Source organism: Rhinatrema bivittatum, chromosome 16, assembly GCF_901001135.1.
Source record: "Rhinatrema bivittatum chromosome 16, aRhiBiv1.1, whole genome shotgun sequence".
NCBI lineage: Eukaryota > Metazoa > Chordata > Amphibia > Gymnophiona > Rhinatrematidae > Rhinatrema > Rhinatrema bivittatum.
In genome coordinates, this window is record NC_042630.1 from 17,732,946 (window position 1) to 17,750,682 (window position 17,737).

The following is a 17,737-nucleotide window of genomic DNA, read 5'->3' on the forward strand; positions in this document are numbered from 1 at the left end:
GGGTAGTTCCTGGATAAATCCTACACCCTAGGGAAGGTTCACTTGTAATATCCTCTGGCTACTTTGTGGCAGAATACGACTCAGGAGGGAGATGTCACATTGCCCCATGCTTTGGCACTCTTCTTGCTCACCCCTTAAGACAGCTATGCATGAGGGGAGGTAGTGGATGCTACTGTCCATGCAAGACAGGAGGAGTTCAAGACATGAAGATAGAAAAATGCTTTATTGATGAGGGATCAAGGGCTACAAAAGGCACACACATAACAGCAGTAACAGTACCAAAAGCACAGTTGATCCAACAGCCAGGATCCAGAGCCACACAGGCCAAGGCTGGTTCCCTGCAAGAGAGGGAGAAGATGGTGCACCATGATAGCAGACCAGACTGCTACACAATATCCACTCAACCCATTGATAGGATCTGCCCTATTATTTACAAGCAAATAGGAACAGCTACAGTGCAATCCCAGCCAGTACAAATTCCCAAGCTTACACCCCAAAAGGGTAGGAAGGCATTCAGAGAGAGGGAGGTACTTCCTCAGTGGTCCACAGAGGAACTGAGTAAGCAGCCAGTGCACAACCCTCCAGCACAAGATACAGTCACTAACAACTTCCCTTGTATCTAGGGAAGGTAGGTGATCCAGTTTAAAGATAACCACACTCATGCAGCTGAAAGCCCCTTGTGCTCAAGATGCCCTTTCCTAATCAGGGCCAGCTATCCTCTCCCCCACCCCCCTTTGTAAACAGAGACCCAGTAAGTTGCTTAGCTTACCCCTGTAACTAGAACTGACCCGGTCCTCCGGCAAGAAGGCCACTGGGCCCAGGGACAGATATGTTGCCTGCTGATCCAAGTTGGACAGGTTGCCATCTGCAGAGAAGTACAGCACTTTTAAGCCATGCTGAGACTAGATCTTTTACAAAAGATGCATTTTTAGCCTAGTAACACCTTGTAATATCCAATAAATTTTGAAACATTTACAACAAAAGATGCCATGAATAAAAAAAAACCCAGAGGGAAGTAGTCAGGCTGGATCCATCCCTAGAATGCCCTGCAGCAGCAGCAGCTCCTGCCATTCCCATACATCTAGCACCTCTGCTGGCTGGGAGATGTAGCTTACCCATGCTGCCCTCCGTGCCATTACAGTTCTTCCTGCATCTTGCTGTAGCATCAAGCCTGGGGACACAGGCCAAGACATTGCAGTGTATGTATACCTGCAAGAAACAAAGATACGTCAGAGCCACAGCATTGGGAAGAGATGCCCTAGGGTAACCTACTAGAATATCCTCCCATGAAAGACAGACTTCCTGGAAGAAGGTGGACCAAAAAAAAGCCACAATACACCCTACACAGCTTGTCTTGAGGCACCTTGCCTCATTCTACATGAATGGTCCTCCACCTGTTACCTGGCTCTGGGCTAGAGCCCACTCCAAGGACTGCATCTTGACCACAAATCTCTCCAACAGCTCCTCTGAAGCTATAGGATCAAAGATGGTCTCGTATGAAGATGTGTTGACTGGGCACCTAGATAAGAAACATAGGATTCTAGTTCCCTTCACGCTTCAGATGTGAGAAACTCAGCTGCAGGAGTCAGCAGCACTCACCTCTGCACTATGAAATCCCACTGGGGAAAGTAGTCTGGTTCTGGGGCACCTGTTCCCCAGCACTCCTGAAGCACCACCGAGGCCCGAGGAGAGGGCCCCTGGGGAAGAGTCAGCTCAGCCTGGAAGAACAAGGGCTCCATGTGCAGCTTCAGCACTGGGAAATCCTCCGAGGAGTAGAATGCAGTATAGGTACCATCTGTAGAGGGAATGGAGTTATTCACTACTGGGGTCCACCACCATAACCCCTCACCAACAAGCAGTCTAGCAAAAGATTTGGCTTTTGCTATAACATGACCAGAGGGCTTTGATCTGGGCTTTCAGGGCATTGACCCCTAAAGAATTTGTACCTGTAGCCATGCTGAGCCTCAGGTCCTGGGGATGGTGCGCTCTTTTCCTGAGTACTGCAAAAAATAAATGCATGTTGGTGGATCCAAAAATAAAAAGGGCATTTTGGAGTTGATCCAGTCATTGTATGCAATCCAGAAGTTGCCAAACCTCCCTCTCCTAAATGGGTCACCTGCCTGTTCCTCTTCAGGAAATCCTGAATGAATATGCATGGGCAGTGCATGCATATTCATGCTGATGGCCTGAAGACTAGGCTATTTCGTGGGACTTGAGGACTGGAGTTGGCCACACCATAAACTTGAAGATAAGTTATGCTACGTTACCTCTTGCTTGGTTGCTGTAGATGACATTGGCAAAGAGACCCCTGGATCCTCCACTGGACGTGTTACGCTGAAGCCACACACTAGCAACCTCATGAAGTGGGTAGCGGCATTGTATGGTCAGCCTAGAAACAGGAAGGGGTAGTGAGTTAGTGATCTCTTCCAGCTCCCTCTGCGAGGCATGACCCTGAAGTAGGAGACTCACTTGTACTCAGAGTCCCTGGAAATGATGGGAGCTGGGACAGGTATCATCTCTGGGTCAAAGTTCACGTCATTCTCATACACCAGGTAGTTGCTGTCAAACTAGATCACAAAAATAAAAAGCCAGACTTCAGAACCTATAGCCACCTCCAGGGGGCAAGACCACACACAGACTTAAGGGCAGGTTTTAAAAGCTCAAAAAGATAAGACTCCCCCCAATAACCTAGGGAACAGAACGTAAGTACAGGGTGACAGCCTGATGTAATAAGATCAGATTTAAGCATGTGCAGAACTTGAGAGCACCCAAGGCATGCACTGAAGTTCTAACAGTTAATGCCTGATGCATTAGAGGATAAGTGTGCCACCCTGAAAGTCTGCTTTTAAATGCTTAGCATACATAAACGCAAATGGAGGGCCTTGCACCATGAACGCTCAGTCCCAGGAATTATTCTACTTCTGTCCAGGAGGTAGATCCAGTGTTAATGGAATTCAGCCTATGCATTGGGGCGTATCCTTGATCAATATTTAATTTACAGGGGTAAATGTGTACTTTAAGCTGGAAGCAAGGTTGCGTGCACAACCTTGCTCACATGCATCCTCTTACAGCAGATCAGGAGCAACAGAATATTGGTTTCTTGGGAGCTGGGGGTGAACATGGGCAGAGGTTGCATTTTTTGGGCCTCCCACATTACCAAGTCATGTGGGGAAAATTCTTGGCCTATGTCCTAACCCAGTCTACTGCCTATGCATCAGGAGCAGTGTCAGAGCCAAGGAGAAGAAAGGACTTGTCTGAGGAAGTCTATTCAAGGTTGTATTGAGAATCTGATTCTCCAGCAGCCCTCTAAGCTAGTTTGTGGCCCTTAGCCAGATCTCTGCTGCCACTCACCCGCCTGGAGGTCCCGCAGGAGGACAGTGAGAACTTGAAGAGTGCCCGCGACTGGTCTGCCTCTGCTGGCAGACAGCTCCTGTCCCTTAGGTGTGTCCGCCGAGGGTCAAAGGCTGGGCGAGCATCCAGGCTTAGGACTGTGGCCACCACTGTCCTATTGGGCAAGCACACTATCCAGAAAGGAGAGATAAGTGTAATGGGTGTTTAGGCCTCGACTGGCTCTCTCACTCCATCCCCTCAAGCAGGTACCTCTCAGAGCCCTCGGCCTGCATCCTAGGTCAGAACTTACCCAATAGTGCTCCTGTAGGGAAGCTGCAGGTAACAGAGAAGGTGGCCTTGATTGCTTGAGTCTTGTTATCCCTCAATGAGAAGTCAAGCCGCACCCGCAGTCCCCTCAGTGTGATGTCCTAGGGGAGGTTGACAGGATATGCAGTCAGTTGAGCAATACAGGTAGCTTGTCCCTCTAAATCCTCAGCCTTTAGCAGCTCCCACACAGCTTAGATGTAACCAATTGAAAGCCAAGGGTGTCTGACTCACAGCAGTGTCCAAAGCAATAAGTTTAGTTTTGGAGTGGAGATAAGCCTGCATCCATCTGTGTCAGAGATCCTTAGCCATACCTCATACACCAGCCCTGTGGCAAGGGCTGGCACCTCCAAGCGATAGGTAGCGGAGTCCTCACGCAGCGTGTAATTCTGCGACTGTGCCAACTCCGCCGTTAGTGGCAGCTCACGGACATAGGGTATCCAGTATCTGTCCAGGGTTCCCCATTTCATTGTCAGGATCAGTCTGTCCTGGGTACAAGCACCTTCAAACGTGGGAAGAACTTGATGGGAGAAAGGAAGGGATTCAGGTTGTGACAGGGCAGTACCGGCACGGTTTAAGTTTTATAAGCAAACAAAATCGGGAGACTTAAGGTGTAGTAAGGCACATTTTAACATGCACATCTGTCTCCCACACCTGTGAATTGTGCCAACACGAGGCACCAAATAAGAGTCACCCTGCAACTTTATGAGTTCAAGCATTGAGGCACCAGAGTCCTAGCTTCCTGCACCAGTCTCCATCAGGTACTGCAGAGCCCACCTGCTTTTATACAGTGCTGTGTAGAACAAGTGAACAGAAATAAGTTACTCTTTCCATTACTACTAGGGAATGCTCCACAAAACTGGTATCAGATTAAAAAAGTTTTATGAATGTTAAATAGCATTTATGTATTTCAGGTCATACTAAGCTGTGGAATTTCCCAGCATAAACTAGCGTCTGAGCACAGCCATGTTTAAAAGGTTTGCCAAGCTTTTGAAGGCCAGTTCAACTGGCAATTAGATTTGGGTTTGTCTGCCTCCTGCTTTTGAGCAAGGAATATGGAATGGACTTTCCTAGTGGGATCTGCTGGCTACTATTACAGGATGCTGGGCTCGATGAAACCCTGTCTTGCCCAACACGGCAATTAGGGGGAGGCCTGGAGGATCCCATGATGTCCCTCACACCCAACACTGGCAGATGCCATCCCAGTACACCCACACTTACCCACATCCGGCATATCACACACAATAACGCCCGTCACGGTGAAGTCCTTGTTCTGAGGCACCAGAGTCAGGGTATAGGTGACAAAGAGCGTATACCTCATCACCTTGCCAGAGAGATGCTGCAGGGAAACAGAAGCCTGGTTAGGGACACCCTGGTGAGCGGAAGGGCAGTGCTGCAAGGACTCGGGATTTACACACAGTGCCCTCCCTGGAGAGCAGACCTGACCTTGTTCACTGTAGAATGGTTTAACTGCCTCCTACCCTCAGCCAGATGGATGAGGTTGGGCTTTACAGGGGATATAAGAGATGTGGGAAAAGCCCTGGGATATCCTTTCCAGGACCTTAACACCAGCAAGCTTCTGGCACACAGAGTATTAAGAACACAAGATTTTGACAGACATGTCCTAGGAGAGAACACAAACCAGGGTATATGCAAGACACATGGAGAGACTCCCCCCCCCCCCCCCCCCCAAGGAAACAGCCTAGGGAGTCACTTCATGATGTCCTAACCCAAGGACTCTATCAAGGTGATTGAGGGAGAAAGCCTGCCACATGGCCTTCAGAGCTTATGAAGCTTCCCCTCCAGGTAAATAAAGCCAACAGCCGCCCCCATTACTCCAACTACTTTTGGCACCAGGTGAAGTGCCATCTGCTTCCAGTCCAGAACGGCTGAAAGACCTGGTTTGCCGTTAGCCACATTGGGAGAGCGCTCCCTGCCACCTCTGCTCACCGTTTTCTGCACCACCTTATCCTGAAAGGGCACATGGAGGATGTAGAATTTGGTGCCATTGGCATTCAGCGCCTCAGAGAGATTGAAACCCCTGCCCCGTGCCGCAGCTGGGCTCAGCACCACATCAAGAAGGTCGAGGGACACCAGCTCCACATCTGGAAAGAAGTTCCCCAGGCGCACATCAAAGTAGCCAAGATCTGGGTCAGTGTCTAAAGAAGAAGAAAAAAAAAGGTACAGAGATCCAGGTTATTTCTGGGGGCTGGGGAGGATGGATCCTAAGACAAGAAGCCAAGTAAAAATTCGTGGTATTCCCCCTTTTAACTGCTTCAGATCTAGTTTTCGTGTGCCCACCCTGTGGTGTATAGGTTAGGATTTGTAGCCACCTCCCTTGACGGACACGTACAGTTAGTGAGGATGGGCGTGCGAGGCAGGAAAGGCGTGGTAATAGGCTTGTAAGCTGCGTGCCACGTGTCGTCACTCCCGTCTCCCCACCACTTGCGCTCCAGCAGCAGGTTGATGCTGTAGGTGGTCCCATACTGGTTGTCGATCACGTCGCTCTGTAGGACCAAGGGCACGGATGAGACTGCACAGTCGAGAGGTCCTATTGCTTAGAACGATTTTGTATTAAGCAGAAGAATTTAAAGAAAAAAAGAGGAAGAGGGCTGATGGTAGGTTCTCACCCGAGTGTGTCCTCCAGGGGCTCCAATAGGCACGGTGATGCTCACAGCCGTGGAATTCGTGGCTAGCTGGTAGCTGTTCTGAGTCATAATGCTCCGATCTATCGGTTTCCCATCCAACCCCATCCTCACCCCTGCATCATGGAAGATTGTGTTCGCCAGCAGCGGAGAGAGGACCATTGGGGTCAGCCAGATCAAAGCAGTGTCCTGGAAGATAGGTGGATCTGGGGGGGTGGAAGGAAACAGGAGCAGAGAACCACGGCAAGGAGTTGGGAGGCTCTATTAAGCTGTACTGCCCCCAGTACGATCCCACAATGCTACACACATTAGTAGTCTTCTTCCAGACACTTCACCCACCTGATAATGCTCCCCTAGTACCACAATAGAACGTCACATGTTTAGTGGGGGCAGAAGTGAAGACGAGCTAGGTCCCCAGTTCTCATAAGGAGATGTACGAGGTAGTGATGAGCCCCTCCTAGAACATGACATACCTACAGGACAGGCAGCTGCCGTATCCACCATAAGGATCAGCCATGCCTGCTTGTAGAAAACTGTTGTCCTTATCACAGTGATGTGAAAACTCTCAACCTAAGAGAAGCAAAATAATGATTAAACAAGACAAAAACACTTCACCCCAGAACCTGGGGAAGATCAGACCTACAAGACAGGGGGTGTGGGAGGAGAAGACACCTAGGAACTCAAACTAAAGCAGCAACCCTTCCACCCACACCATGTCATTAAGCAATCAGCTCATGCTCCTCCAGCCCCCCCCCCCCCCCCCCAAAAGGGAGACATTTTACTGGAGGGTAGCAACACCCTCCCTAGAGATGCCAGCAGAAGAGGTGACTTTAGGTCATCTCTTGATCATTAGAAGTCTAATACAGCCAAGGGAGTAAAAGAATGGAATAAGTGTCCTTTCCCCAGCAAGAGGAAACACGTTACATAGATCTCTCCCCTACCTTTCTACAGGCAGCAGCGATGCCATTTCCTCCCTCCACACAGAGGAGAATTCTAGATGCTTAAGCCCCCCTCTGGTGGTGATGCAAGAGCTGCCATTTGAAGTGTTCTCTCCCTCCACCAGGCCAGCAGGAGGAGCTGCTTCTGGACCAGGTACCCATGGGGTTCTAGCACTCTCCCCCCCCCCCCCCTTCACTTACCTCCACGACATGAAACTCAGAAGTGTTGTATGGAGCCCTGAAGACTACCCTGGTGAGTGTCGTGTTGATGCCGTAGCCCCATTGGTGGGAGTCCTTGGCTGTGGCAGAGAAGACAGAGCCATTGGGAAAGTGGAAGACAATCTGCCAGACATGGGAGAGTGCACCCTGAGCCTGAAATGGAAGGGGGTAGAGTATGAATGGCATGTCAATCACTCAACCCCCATATTGCTAAAGCCTGCTCTTCAGAAAGAAGAGGATATATTTTACAGCAATAGGGCAAGTCACTCCCTTTTTATCCTGACTGCATATGTGGGTTTCTGTTAGGGGGAGATTTGAATGGACTCCTACCATGCACTGGGATAAAACTAGAATCATACTAAGGACTGAACAAGTTGATACAAAATGGTTGACTAGCTTCATTAGGCCCAGGTCCTGGGTTTTACCACCTAGCCCCAGCAGTTCCAGTATCAAGACAAGCAGAATAGATCCCACAGATGCATTTTTTGAGGTGGTGGGGCAGGTAGGGAAACAATCTCAATCCCACCCAACCTGTCCCTGCCAGAGCTGCTGGGTGGTGGTGTAGGGGAGGGGGGGGGGGGGGAATCCAGGCCTGGAACAGTCTAATCTGGGCTTGAAGACAAAACCCACTTCCTCCACCTTAAGAGGGGAAGTTGGTACATCAATGAGCTTGTCCTAGTCCCATGATGAAACCAGAGTCACTCCAGCTAAGCAGCAGGGCCCTGCTATGGCTGCAGCAATGACTGCCTACCCACCACGTTAGTCTTTGCATATTGGATCCAAGGCCTCACACCTTCCTTGAGGCTTTGCCAGCTTTCAAAGGCTGGAATCCCCCTCCCAAACCTTCCATCCTTGCCCCATCCCTCAGCAACACATACCACAGGCCATGCTGCCAACCAATCATCATTCATTATGTCACTTGCGATCCCTGGCACAATCCTCCTGACAGACACCTGGAACGAGAGCATGGTTAGATCAAGAGCCAACACCTCTAATCAGAAACCAAGGGAGAATAATCTCAGCTGAAATATAGAGTCCCTCAAACTTCAAGCAGTCAAGGGGGTTCATCCCCCCTAGAAGCTACTGAATCCTTTGTGCCTCTCCCCAGCAAGGGACAGTCTCTAGCCCCCCCCCCCCCCAAAATCTCACCTCCACATAGTTCTCCTCGCAGATAATCTCCCGAGGGTTCCAGGACTCACCCAGGGGGCAAGTCAGGGACAGTTGGTAAGGGAAAGTCACTCCCAAGCCATCAGTCACCTGCACCTGGAGCTGGACACTGAACTGCTGGTCAGCCTGAAGGAAGAAGGGGGATTACAGATACAAGTTAACTAGCTGCTTTAACAGTGACCGGGATGGTGGTGCTACTTCTTCCCCCCCCCCCCCACACTCAACCCAAGGGGGGGGGGGTAGAGTGGCCAGTCACTCACCGTGTTGTCCACAGCACAGCCGAGGAAAGAGACACGGATCTCAGCATTTCCATACACATCCTTGGTGACTGTGAACCCACACTGGGATGCAATCTTGTCCGTCACAGAGATGGCATGTCCCAGGCTATCTAAGGGGGAAGGAAGTTGGGAAGTTGAAGCAAGTTGATGCCCCCCCCTTCAGTCCTTTCATTCGAGCATATGGCATGATAACTCACTGCCACAGGGCTAGATACTCAACACCTCTCAGATCCTGGAAGTTTCTCCCACTTCTCAGACACTCAACACTTCTCATATCCTGCAGCACAAAACCCTGGAGGTTCTCCCAGTTCCTACAGCCACCCCTCTACCTCTCTCCAACCCATTCCTAGCAATGACCCCAGCAGAGCTGACCATCTGTGGGGGCAGCTCCCCAACCCGACTGGAAGATTAACCAAGATCATGACACTGTTTTATAAACTCCCATGGAGGGGTGCAAGAGCAACACTGGGAAAGGTCTAGTGATCAAAAGCCTTCAGATTGGAGACTGAAAACTCCACCCCCACCCAGCAGTAGGCAGACAGGCCAAAGGAAGGAGACCACAGAATGCCACTTTACCCCCTCCCCCCATAGGCGCACCCACAGGCTGTCACTCCATGCAGCAGCTAACGACATGTGGTCTCTGCACACCACATACATGCGTTCAGGGGAACCACCCCTCATCCACTTACTAAAGGCCTCCAACTGCCATGCTTTCTGACCCAAGAAGCTCCTGTCGATCCAGAACCAGAATCCACGGCTCCGGCATTCTGTCCTGGCCACACCTTCACACCAAGGAAGAGGGGAAACAAGCCCAGAACAGGAAAACCAGTTAGATGCAAGCACTGTGGTGAACAATCCATTTCCTCCTGCTCAGCATAATCCATGTTTGCATCATGTTGCATGCATTACTATTTTAGGAGTCATCCAGAGTTGGCATGATGGTTGTTTTTAAACCCTACACAGAAATACAGGAAAGCAGGGGAGTGGTGGGCAGCAGATAGAAGCCTCCTGATGCTTCTGCAAGCCACAGTCCCATAAGAAAAAGGGAGAGATGACCAGGCAAGCCTGAGATATCGGGGGAGGGGAGAACAGGCAACTAGAAGAGACAAGAGTGGCATCGGGCAACCAGCAAGCTAGAGGAGAGGGTCCAGCACCCCAGGAGCAGAGCACTTACCCTGAGGGAAGGAGAGAGGTTCCACACTGGAGGAGAAGAGGGCCACCCTAACAGAAAGAAGGCAGCAGGGTTAGCATCGTGTGCATGAAGCCAGCTCTCCCACCACGGTAATTCATGACTTTCTACCAATGTATTGTAACTGCTCGATTTAAAATGGCTTTGCTTATAATCTGCCTCAGGGCCATTTGGGGGGGGGGGGGGGGGGTGTAGGATATCAAAGATCCATAAATAAGAATTAAAAAAAAAAAAAGTTACCCTTCCAGTACCACCATTCACTATAACCTCCACAGTTGTACTACCCTCACTTGAAAGCCTTTTTTGGGCAGGAACCTACAATTAGATCACAAGGCTCCAAAACACAGAAGTCAAGACCAGAAGATTTCTTCATAGAGTGTGGTGGATGTTTAGAATGGACTCCGGGGGGGGGAAAGAGATGGAGACAGAGCCAGTAAGTTAATTTAAGAAAGGCTAGGATAAGCACAAGGGAACCCAGACGGGAAGGCGGAATTAGGCAGACAGGATAAGCTTCATGGTCCTTCTCCATCAGTCTAGGATAGTAGTAGAACAGGAAACTGCAGCACTGCAATACAATGCAGCCCTCACTCCCTCTAGACCACACCTCTAAGAACTGTAAGCCACAGGACATCTTCTAGTTTATTAGAGAGCTTGCAAGTAGGGCAATCTTAATATTCTATCCAGATGAGGATGTAGACAGCCTTAGATGAGCAGAGAGATCCTACAAACTCAAATTTCCTTGCACTGTGACAGCTGCACAGACGAACAAGCCAATGGGTCTTTCTACAGTCAGCTCCAAGGTATTCTTGGTCATGTTAACCCAACATTACAGTTGTATGTGGTAATGGACAGGCTAATTCCTAGTTTGACCCTTAACCCCAGACATGAGTTTAGAGCTCTAGAGTACAGGTTCCCAACCTTTTTGGTGAGTGTGGACCCCTTTCAACCTACAAAAGGGTTCCAGATCCCCCCCACATACATTTTCCATATAGCATTTAAATGTAACAAGCACTCCAGAATCCCTTTGAATTCTGGAGTTTTAAATAAGGCAAAGTTTGATATAAATTGCATTCTCTCTCCTACCCTCACTTGAGTGCTACTCCCCAATGCCCTCCCCCACCCCTGCCTCCCTGTAACTCCTCTGTTCTGACTGCTGCTTTCCTCATGTGATCAGGAGTTTACCCTCCTGTCCTTTCCCTCCCTGAATACTTCTCCTCCTGTGCCCCACCTAACTTCTCCCACAGCCCCATCCCTAGTTTTTATTTATTAAAGAAAGAGAGAGTTACCCTTTTTTTTTTTTTTTTTTTTTTAAATAATAAAATTCACTCAAGGCAAAAAAAGTACAACATATTTGAAAGGTAACAATCTAGAGGAGACTTCAATAAGGACTAAACCTGATAGCCAATGGCAGGCCTAACCTGGGTAACACGTAGAACAGGACTAAGTGTGGATGTCAACAGGGTGAAGACTACACCACATCTCAGTAAAATCAACACAATTAGATCACAGCACAGATGTTGGTAGCACCATTTTCAAGGCACTCAAATGTGAGTATTTCAGTGGAATAATGGCAGCAACACATTTAAGGTACCCCACAGTTTATGGCACCATCTCCTGCATCCCTCTTAGGGCCCTTGCCAAGTGCTTTCATGCCTATGCACTCCCTCTTACCCTCATCTCTACTCCTTCTTGAATACAGATCCCACTGTGGCCTTACTATAGCAGGGTGCTTGCCCCCAGCCAGCAGAGCATCTACGGCAGAAGCCAGAAATGCTCCTCAGGAGTCACACTGCTTGCTACTGCCTCTGGTCTGGTGGAGCAGCAGCTGCCAAAGATGCTTCCCCTCCTCTTGGTAGGGATCAGCCACACTCTTCCCTGTCTCCTCTTCCTGCCAGTTTGGGCTTCTTGAGGCTACAATCTGCCTCTCCTCTGTGCAGGAGTCTTCAACTAAAGCTCTTCAGTGGGGAGATCATCCTACTACCTTTGTCAGCAGTTGCACTCTGTCTCCCTTCTGGCACCCCCCCCCCCCCCACCCAATGGTCTCAGGGACCCGTGTTTGGGATCTATTGTTCTAGAGAGAAATAATTACATAAGACTTGCCATACTAGGTCAGACCAAGAGTTTATCAAGCCCAGTGTCCTGTTTCCAACAGTGGCCAAGCCAAGTCACAAGTTCCCAGCAAGATCCCAAAGGTGTAGATAGAAATCTACTACTTAATCTTGGGATCAGCAGCTTGGAATCTACAACTATACTTTAATAATAGTTAGACCTTTCCTCCAGGAACTTGTCCAAACTTTAAATACAGCTACACTAGTAGCTTTCACCACATCCTCTGGCAATGAATTCCAGAGCTTAATTATGCATTGAGTAAAGAAAAAAAGTTAGTTTTTAAAACTATTACCCAGTAACTTCATTGCATGTACCTGGTCTTTGTTTACTCATTCTACTCCACTCATTTTATAGACCTCTATCATATCCCCCCTCAGCCATCTCTTCTCCAACTGAAGAATCCTAATCTCTTTAGCCCTCTTCATAGGGGAATTGTTCCATCCCCTTCTATTCTGCATATGCTAAACAATACCACAGACTGAAAGCTACAATGGATCTCAAGACTCAACAACAAAATTCCAACTTAATTACCCAATAAGGAGCAGATAGGCCATGGTGAGGGGGGTCTCAGCCTGGCCGTCTTGCTGTACTGCTCCTCTTTGAGGTACAGTGTCAGATAGAGAAGGAGCCGGAGGAGAGGCATAGAAACACAGCCATCAGGAGGGGCTTTATAGATCCTGTGGGGAGGGTGGATCTGAGCCACAGACGTCAAAACTGATGGGAAACACCTTGGGAGAGCTGCTGGGTTAATTAACTGACAACCGCAAGGGCTTTAATTGAAGAGCTTGATGGAAACTACACCCGGAGAAAATATTTCTCCTCTGGAAGTGTTTCCTCCCCTAACAATCCCAGTCTGTAAAAATGAGCTCTGTGTGCATTCATCCTTATCCAGTCCAAATCCGGCCCAGTTCACTGCTGATCCATTCCAGTCAGCTTTGGCTTGCTCAGCTGTTGCAAAGGCCAGCAGGTGGATGAAGCACAGGTATGGCTGCCTCTTCCCCCACCTGGTTTGTTTTGTTTTTTGATCAGTTTTGTTTAGTGGTTCTCAACCTGCTCCTTAGGATTTATCCTGAACAGTCTGGTTTTCAAGGTAGCTGCACTAACTATATATGAGCTAGAGATGCATGCAATGGAGGCAGTGCATGCAAATGGATCTCATACTGTTACTTCTCTTTTTTTCGTAATGTTTTTCTACAGCTCTACTAGACGTACGCAGCGCTGTACATGTACACATAAGAGAGAATCCCTGCCCTGGGGAGCTTGCAAACTAATTAGGACACACAAGATAAAAAGGTATTCAAGGGTCAGAAAGGGGAATCATTATCCTGCTATCTGGTGATATTAGTTACAGACAGAACAGCGTGAACCCCGCAAGCCATTTTCACTCTGCAGTATCCCCTGATTCCCAACTGGTTACAATAAATCAATTAATAACTGTTACCCAGGTGACATTTTTATGAGCCTCCCCCCCCCCTTAATTGTTAAGGGGAATGAGCGGTGGCTGGAGAACAAGGCAAACAGATATTGGGCCGCAGGACAACCTGCGACCTTTAGTTTTCAAAGCCCCATCCACCCCCTTCTTTTCCACCCTACATATTAGCCTCCGGGTGTCCCCTTTAAGGGGCGGGGCGACCTAACTTTGAAAAAACTCCGCCCCCCCCATCTCCTTCCAAGACCGTAAACACTTTTTTAAAATGACGGTCCCACAGTTTCCCCAAACAAATATGGCTGCCGAAGGACCGCGAGGCTTCGGCTTACGTAGCTGTGAGCACGCGCATTTAGTCTCGCACGTTCTGATGCTTTTTTTTTTTCAGCTCTGTCCTCATCGGAGACGCGCTTCCGCGGCGCCCAATCCGAGCTGGCCTGGTTTGCATATTGCGCAGACGCTGAGGGATCGGCGCATGGGCTAGGGAAGCTTCGCTGGGGACTGCTGCCAGGTCAGGCCTAGAGCATGCTGGGAATTAGTGTCTCGGATAAGGAATCACAAACCTCAGAATGCACCTGGGAGGAATATAATTACATATAAAAAAATATGGCTGGATGGAGCATGGGGAGCTCGGCCAATGGGAATGAGAAACCCTGTCATCACCCCAAATCCCAGATTACTCTTCCTCCCTGTAGAAGTTACCCACTGAGCGATGGCTGACCCTCCCCTCTCCCTTCTAGCTAGGATATCCCCACATTCCCTCCCCTATGCTTTCTCGCCTTGGAGCTGGAGTTCCATCTCTCAGGACCTTAGTCCCCGGGTCCCCAGAGCCGATCCTGGTATCCCCTAGTGCCTCCCTCCTTTGTCTGTTTTAGGACATGGATACCTTGGGTGACAGATAACCTTCTTTTTAGTTCTGATGTAGGAGTGCTGCTGATTGGCATCTGAGGGGCCTGGCCGGTGGAAGCTCTCTCTCCGATCCCCTCTTGAACACACACCATCCCCGGGCGAAGTAGCATGGAGGGCAATGGGCCACAGGAACACCTGCTTTTCGGGGGTGCGTTCTCGGCAGTTCTGCCTCCGAGCTGCAAAGACGTCAGGTATTCGGACTGTGCTGGCTGGTTGCTTGTGCAGAAATATGTTTCGTTAACAATCTTCTTATTTCATTATTTATTGAAGGGGCGCTAGTGTTAGCCTGCCAAGAAATAAATGTAGTCCAAAATAAAAGCATAGGCACAAGATGCGAGGAAGTTGTTGAGGTCCTTTTCTCTTTCTCTCTGGCTTCTCGGATTCAAGATGCTTCCTCCTTGGCCTGATGCTTTATACCTTTTACCAGACTAATACCGTACATAATATGGTTTAAATGAGAAAAATAGAATATGGATTACTAATTATCTTTTCATGGCCATCTACCAGAATCCTTTTTCCACTGATGAGTACATTTCAGTGTTTGAGTCGGCCAGAACAAGATCCTGCGCTGCTTTGGGAGCAGTGGGCAGAGTAAAAGGTGTGCCATGGTCTGCCCTGTCACCAAAATTGCAGGACTCAGGTCTGGTACAGCATGCCTGTTTTTGCCATATTGGTTCTTGACAGGCAACTAAAATTGCAAAAGATGATAACCAAGACAACTCTGCATCCTTTGGTTTTCCCTTTGCAGTGAGCTAAGGGAGATTCCAGATAACCAGGAGATCTTCGCTCATAGCTGGACAGATCAGAGCATCATTGTGGAGCTGCTGGAATATCAGGCACAGGTGGCCGATGCTGATGCTGCCAGGTGAAGTGTTGGGTGCCAGGGGGGAGATTGTGATCAACTGAAACTGCACCCTACTCACTAGTCTGGGAGAGAGCGGAACAAATAGAAATGTAGTCCAGAAATACTGTGCTCTATTGCTGTTTAATATGTCAGAATATTTTATAAGGAGTTGTGCAAAAACCAACCTCAGTACAGATGCTGGCCCCCTCATCTCAAGCTAATCTAGACCTGATCCCCCCCCCCCCCACCACACTGTATGTATATAGGCAGCAGGAGAGGAGAAAGGGGTATTGGTTTCAGCCAACGCTGAGCCCAGACTTTTAGGGATAAAGCACAGAACTGCTTCTATGGCCAAGTCCAAAAACAAAGCACATTCAAGCAGCATTGGCTAAAGGCTGCTCACCATGTAAAAATGTTGCTAGCACTAATTTGGTTATGGGTTTGATAGTTGCTTGGTTTTATTTGTAAATATCACTAACCTTTACATAAGGCTGGGAGGTAACAAACACGGAGCAGCAGTTACTACCAGAAACATGGGAGTAACCTCCACGTAGCGGCACTTGTGAGGCAGACTGGATGGTCTTTTTCTGCTGACAATACTATGTTACTGTGCTCTGAACTGCCCATGGCTGTCTCTAAGAGTCAGAACAACAACTCCATGCATGCAGTGGGGCAAAAGCTTGAACCTCTCCAATTGACAATCTCCTTATCACACGCGGAGAAGCCAGTGATATGTGCAGAAACAGAAGTTAAAGAACAGCCCCCAAGGAATAGTTTAAACATTTAGGAAGCCAATACAAAGGATGTGTGCAGCTGTTTATCTGGAATAGGCTGAATTAGGAGGAGAGGGGCATAAGTTGAATGGGCTCAAGAATTAATTTGTTAGAGTGCAGGGAGAGCTGGCGGTTTTTTTTTTTTTTTTTTTTTTCCCCAGTTTGGGTGGCAAGTCAATAGACGTTTTAAGAATGCCATGTCTGCGAAACGTGTCCGTGAAACCCAGTTCCATGTTCCCAGATACCACTTTGATGATATCGCCTCTAGCAACGAAGCCAGCGGCCCAGGGAAAGCCGAAATCCTGATGGTGGAGCCAGTTGCCAAGGAGCAGCTGGCACTGCAGGAATGCGAGAGCGCCTGGCTTCTGTCCGGCCAACAGCTGGTGGCCAAGTTTAATGAGCAGGTGATGCACCCTCCACTGGCGTGGGTATACGATTTGGGCAGAAGTTGTTAGGGGGAGGCTCATGGCTGTGCGCCTGCTTTCTCTCATCCCTGTCTCTAGGCCAGGAACTTGGTCACTCTTCACCTCTGCCTGCTCCGTCTGCCACAGTTCTCCACTGACCTCCTCCTCACCTTCAATAACCCTACTCTGATCCAGTAAGTACAGCAAAAAGGCTAAGCCACTTGTGCTTGTGGCTTTTACAGGCATGCTTTTTATTTACAGTTTTGTCTATTTATTTTAAAGAGTTTTTTTGCTGTTTTTATTTTTAATATTTTCTTGTAATTATTTGAATGTTTGTCTAGCCATTACTTGGCAACACTACACTAAATGAATAAAAACAGCTTAACCTCTGACCCCATTGCCAAAAGTAGAAGATTTAATTTTAGCAGGTTTAAAGAAAGGCCTCTAACTCACGCGGTGTTTGTGTGGTTCCAGCCCTTCGAGCAGCAGTTCCACAACTTGCGTCACATCAGAGCCAGAAGGCCCGGCCTGGACCCTGGACCACTTCAGGCTTCTCCTTCAGACTCTACGCCTTTGCGACACGGCCATCTTTGGCTAGGTGACACTGCCGCTGGTAAAGGGATCTCAATCTTTGCGTCTCACTTTCTGAAAGAACAAACCCTGAGCCTGATGCACAAAGTGGAGTTTGGAGTGATGCAGAAAGATTGGTTTGTGGTTTCAAACAACTTAGCTCTGTGATTTGTTTTCTACAAAAGAATTTAAACACCCCCCACCTCCAAAAAAATTCTGTTGCTGCAGCCTGGGGCCACAGCTTTATTCACAAGAGTCTGCACCCAACTTAAAACTAGAGCGACAGTAACCACCTCAAGATTGGGCCCGTGCCAGAGAACATTTTATGTGAGAGTGAAAAACCATGGCCCTGCAGCCAGCACCAAGGCTTCGAAAGCAATGGCAAAGATGCTGCTTCTTACGAGAGATCTGGATTTTCAATCCCACCTCTACATTACTTCCTATCAATAAATTCTGTTGGAACGCCTTAGTCACGGCTTTTTTGTGTCTCTGACTGTTAAAGGCTTAGCTTTATCCCTTTCAACACGAGTGGTATAAAGGAGGGTGGGTTTCCTGTTGGCATTCTGGGATATGAAGGAAAACTTGTAGGTGGGAACTAACTGGCTCCCCTTT

At 48.6% G+C, this 17,737-nt stretch overlaps 2 protein-coding genes across 4 annotated transcripts; one reads left to right on the forward strand and one right to left on the reverse strand.

Annotated features, from left to right (window-relative positions):
* Positions 1–204: 204 nt before the first annotated feature.
* LOC115078115 lies at positions 205–12,883 on the reverse strand. Its single transcript, XM_029580768.1, has 23 exons — positions 12,731–12,883; positions 10,076–10,122; positions 9,591–9,683; positions 8,884–9,011; positions 8,606–8,749; positions 8,335–8,409; positions 7,439–7,609; positions 6,773–6,869; positions 6,285–6,505; positions 6,008–6,161; positions 5,605–5,813; positions 4,876–4,993; positions 3,969–4,174; positions 3,641–3,758; positions 3,352–3,521; positions 2,470–2,567; positions 2,268–2,389; positions 1,947–2,000; positions 1,600–1,795; positions 1,402–1,519; positions 1,116–1,209; positions 770–865; positions 205–338 (listed from the first exon to the last, which is right to left on the reverse strand). The coding sequence occupies exons 1-23, from the start codon at positions 12,751–12,753 to the stop codon at positions 244–246; spliced, it is 2,847 nt and encodes a 948-aa protein (XP_029436628.1). The 5' UTR covers positions 12,754–12,883; the 3' UTR covers positions 205–243.
* Positions 9,883–17,594, forward strand: RANGRF (RAN guanine nucleotide release factor). 3 transcript variants are annotated; one of them, XM_029580770.1, is made up of 8 exons: positions 9,884–10,182; positions 13,397–13,492; positions 14,014–14,136; positions 14,540–14,725; positions 15,283–15,399; positions 16,393–16,555; positions 16,655–16,749; positions 17,030–17,594. In XM_029580770.1, exons 4-8 carry the CDS (start codon positions 14,643–14,645, stop codon positions 17,151–17,153), a joined length of 582 nt encoding a protein of 193 aa, XP_029436630.1. In that variant the 5' UTR covers positions 9,884–10,182; positions 13,397–13,492; positions 14,014–14,136; positions 14,540–14,642; the 3' UTR covers positions 17,154–17,594. The 3 variants fall into 3 exon arrangements, with proteins under 3 accessions (XP_029436631.1, XP_029436630.1, XP_029436632.1); XM_029580771.1 differs by lacking the exon at positions 14,014–14,136 and having other exon boundaries at positions 9,883–10,182; XM_029580772.1 differs by lacking the exons at positions 9,884–10,182; positions 13,397–13,492; positions 14,014–14,136; positions 14,540–14,725 and adding an exon at positions 14,744–15,174.
* The last annotated feature ends 143 nt before the right edge of the window (positions 17,595–17,737 follow it).

Excerpts from the sequence above, each read along its gene's own strand:
- LOC115078115 (XM_029580768.1), bottom strand. The coding sequence starts at position 12,753 with ATGGCCTATCTGCTCCTTATTGG. Across the intron at positions 7,610-8,334 it reads GGTTGGCAGCATGGCCTGTG|GCTCAGGGTGCACTCTCCCA; the intron begins GTATGTGTTGCT and ends CTTCCATTTCAG. Across the intron at positions 6,162-6,284 it reads CCCCTGGAGGACACACTCGG|AGCGACGTGATCGACAACCA; the intron begins GTGAGAACCTAC and ends TTGGTCCTACAG.
- RANGRF (XM_029580771.1), top strand. The coding sequence starts at position 14,643 with ATGGAGGGCAATGGGCCACAGGAACACCTGCTTTTCGGGGGTGCGTTC. Across the intron at positions 15,400-16,392 it reads GCCGATGCTGATGCTGCCAG|ATACCACTTTGATGATATCG; the intron begins GTGAAGTGTTGG and ends CCATGTTCCCAG. Across the intron at positions 16,750-17,029 it reads AATAACCCTACTCTGATCCA|CCCTTCGAGCAGCAGTTCCA; the intron begins GTAAGTACAGCA and ends GTGTGGTTCCAG.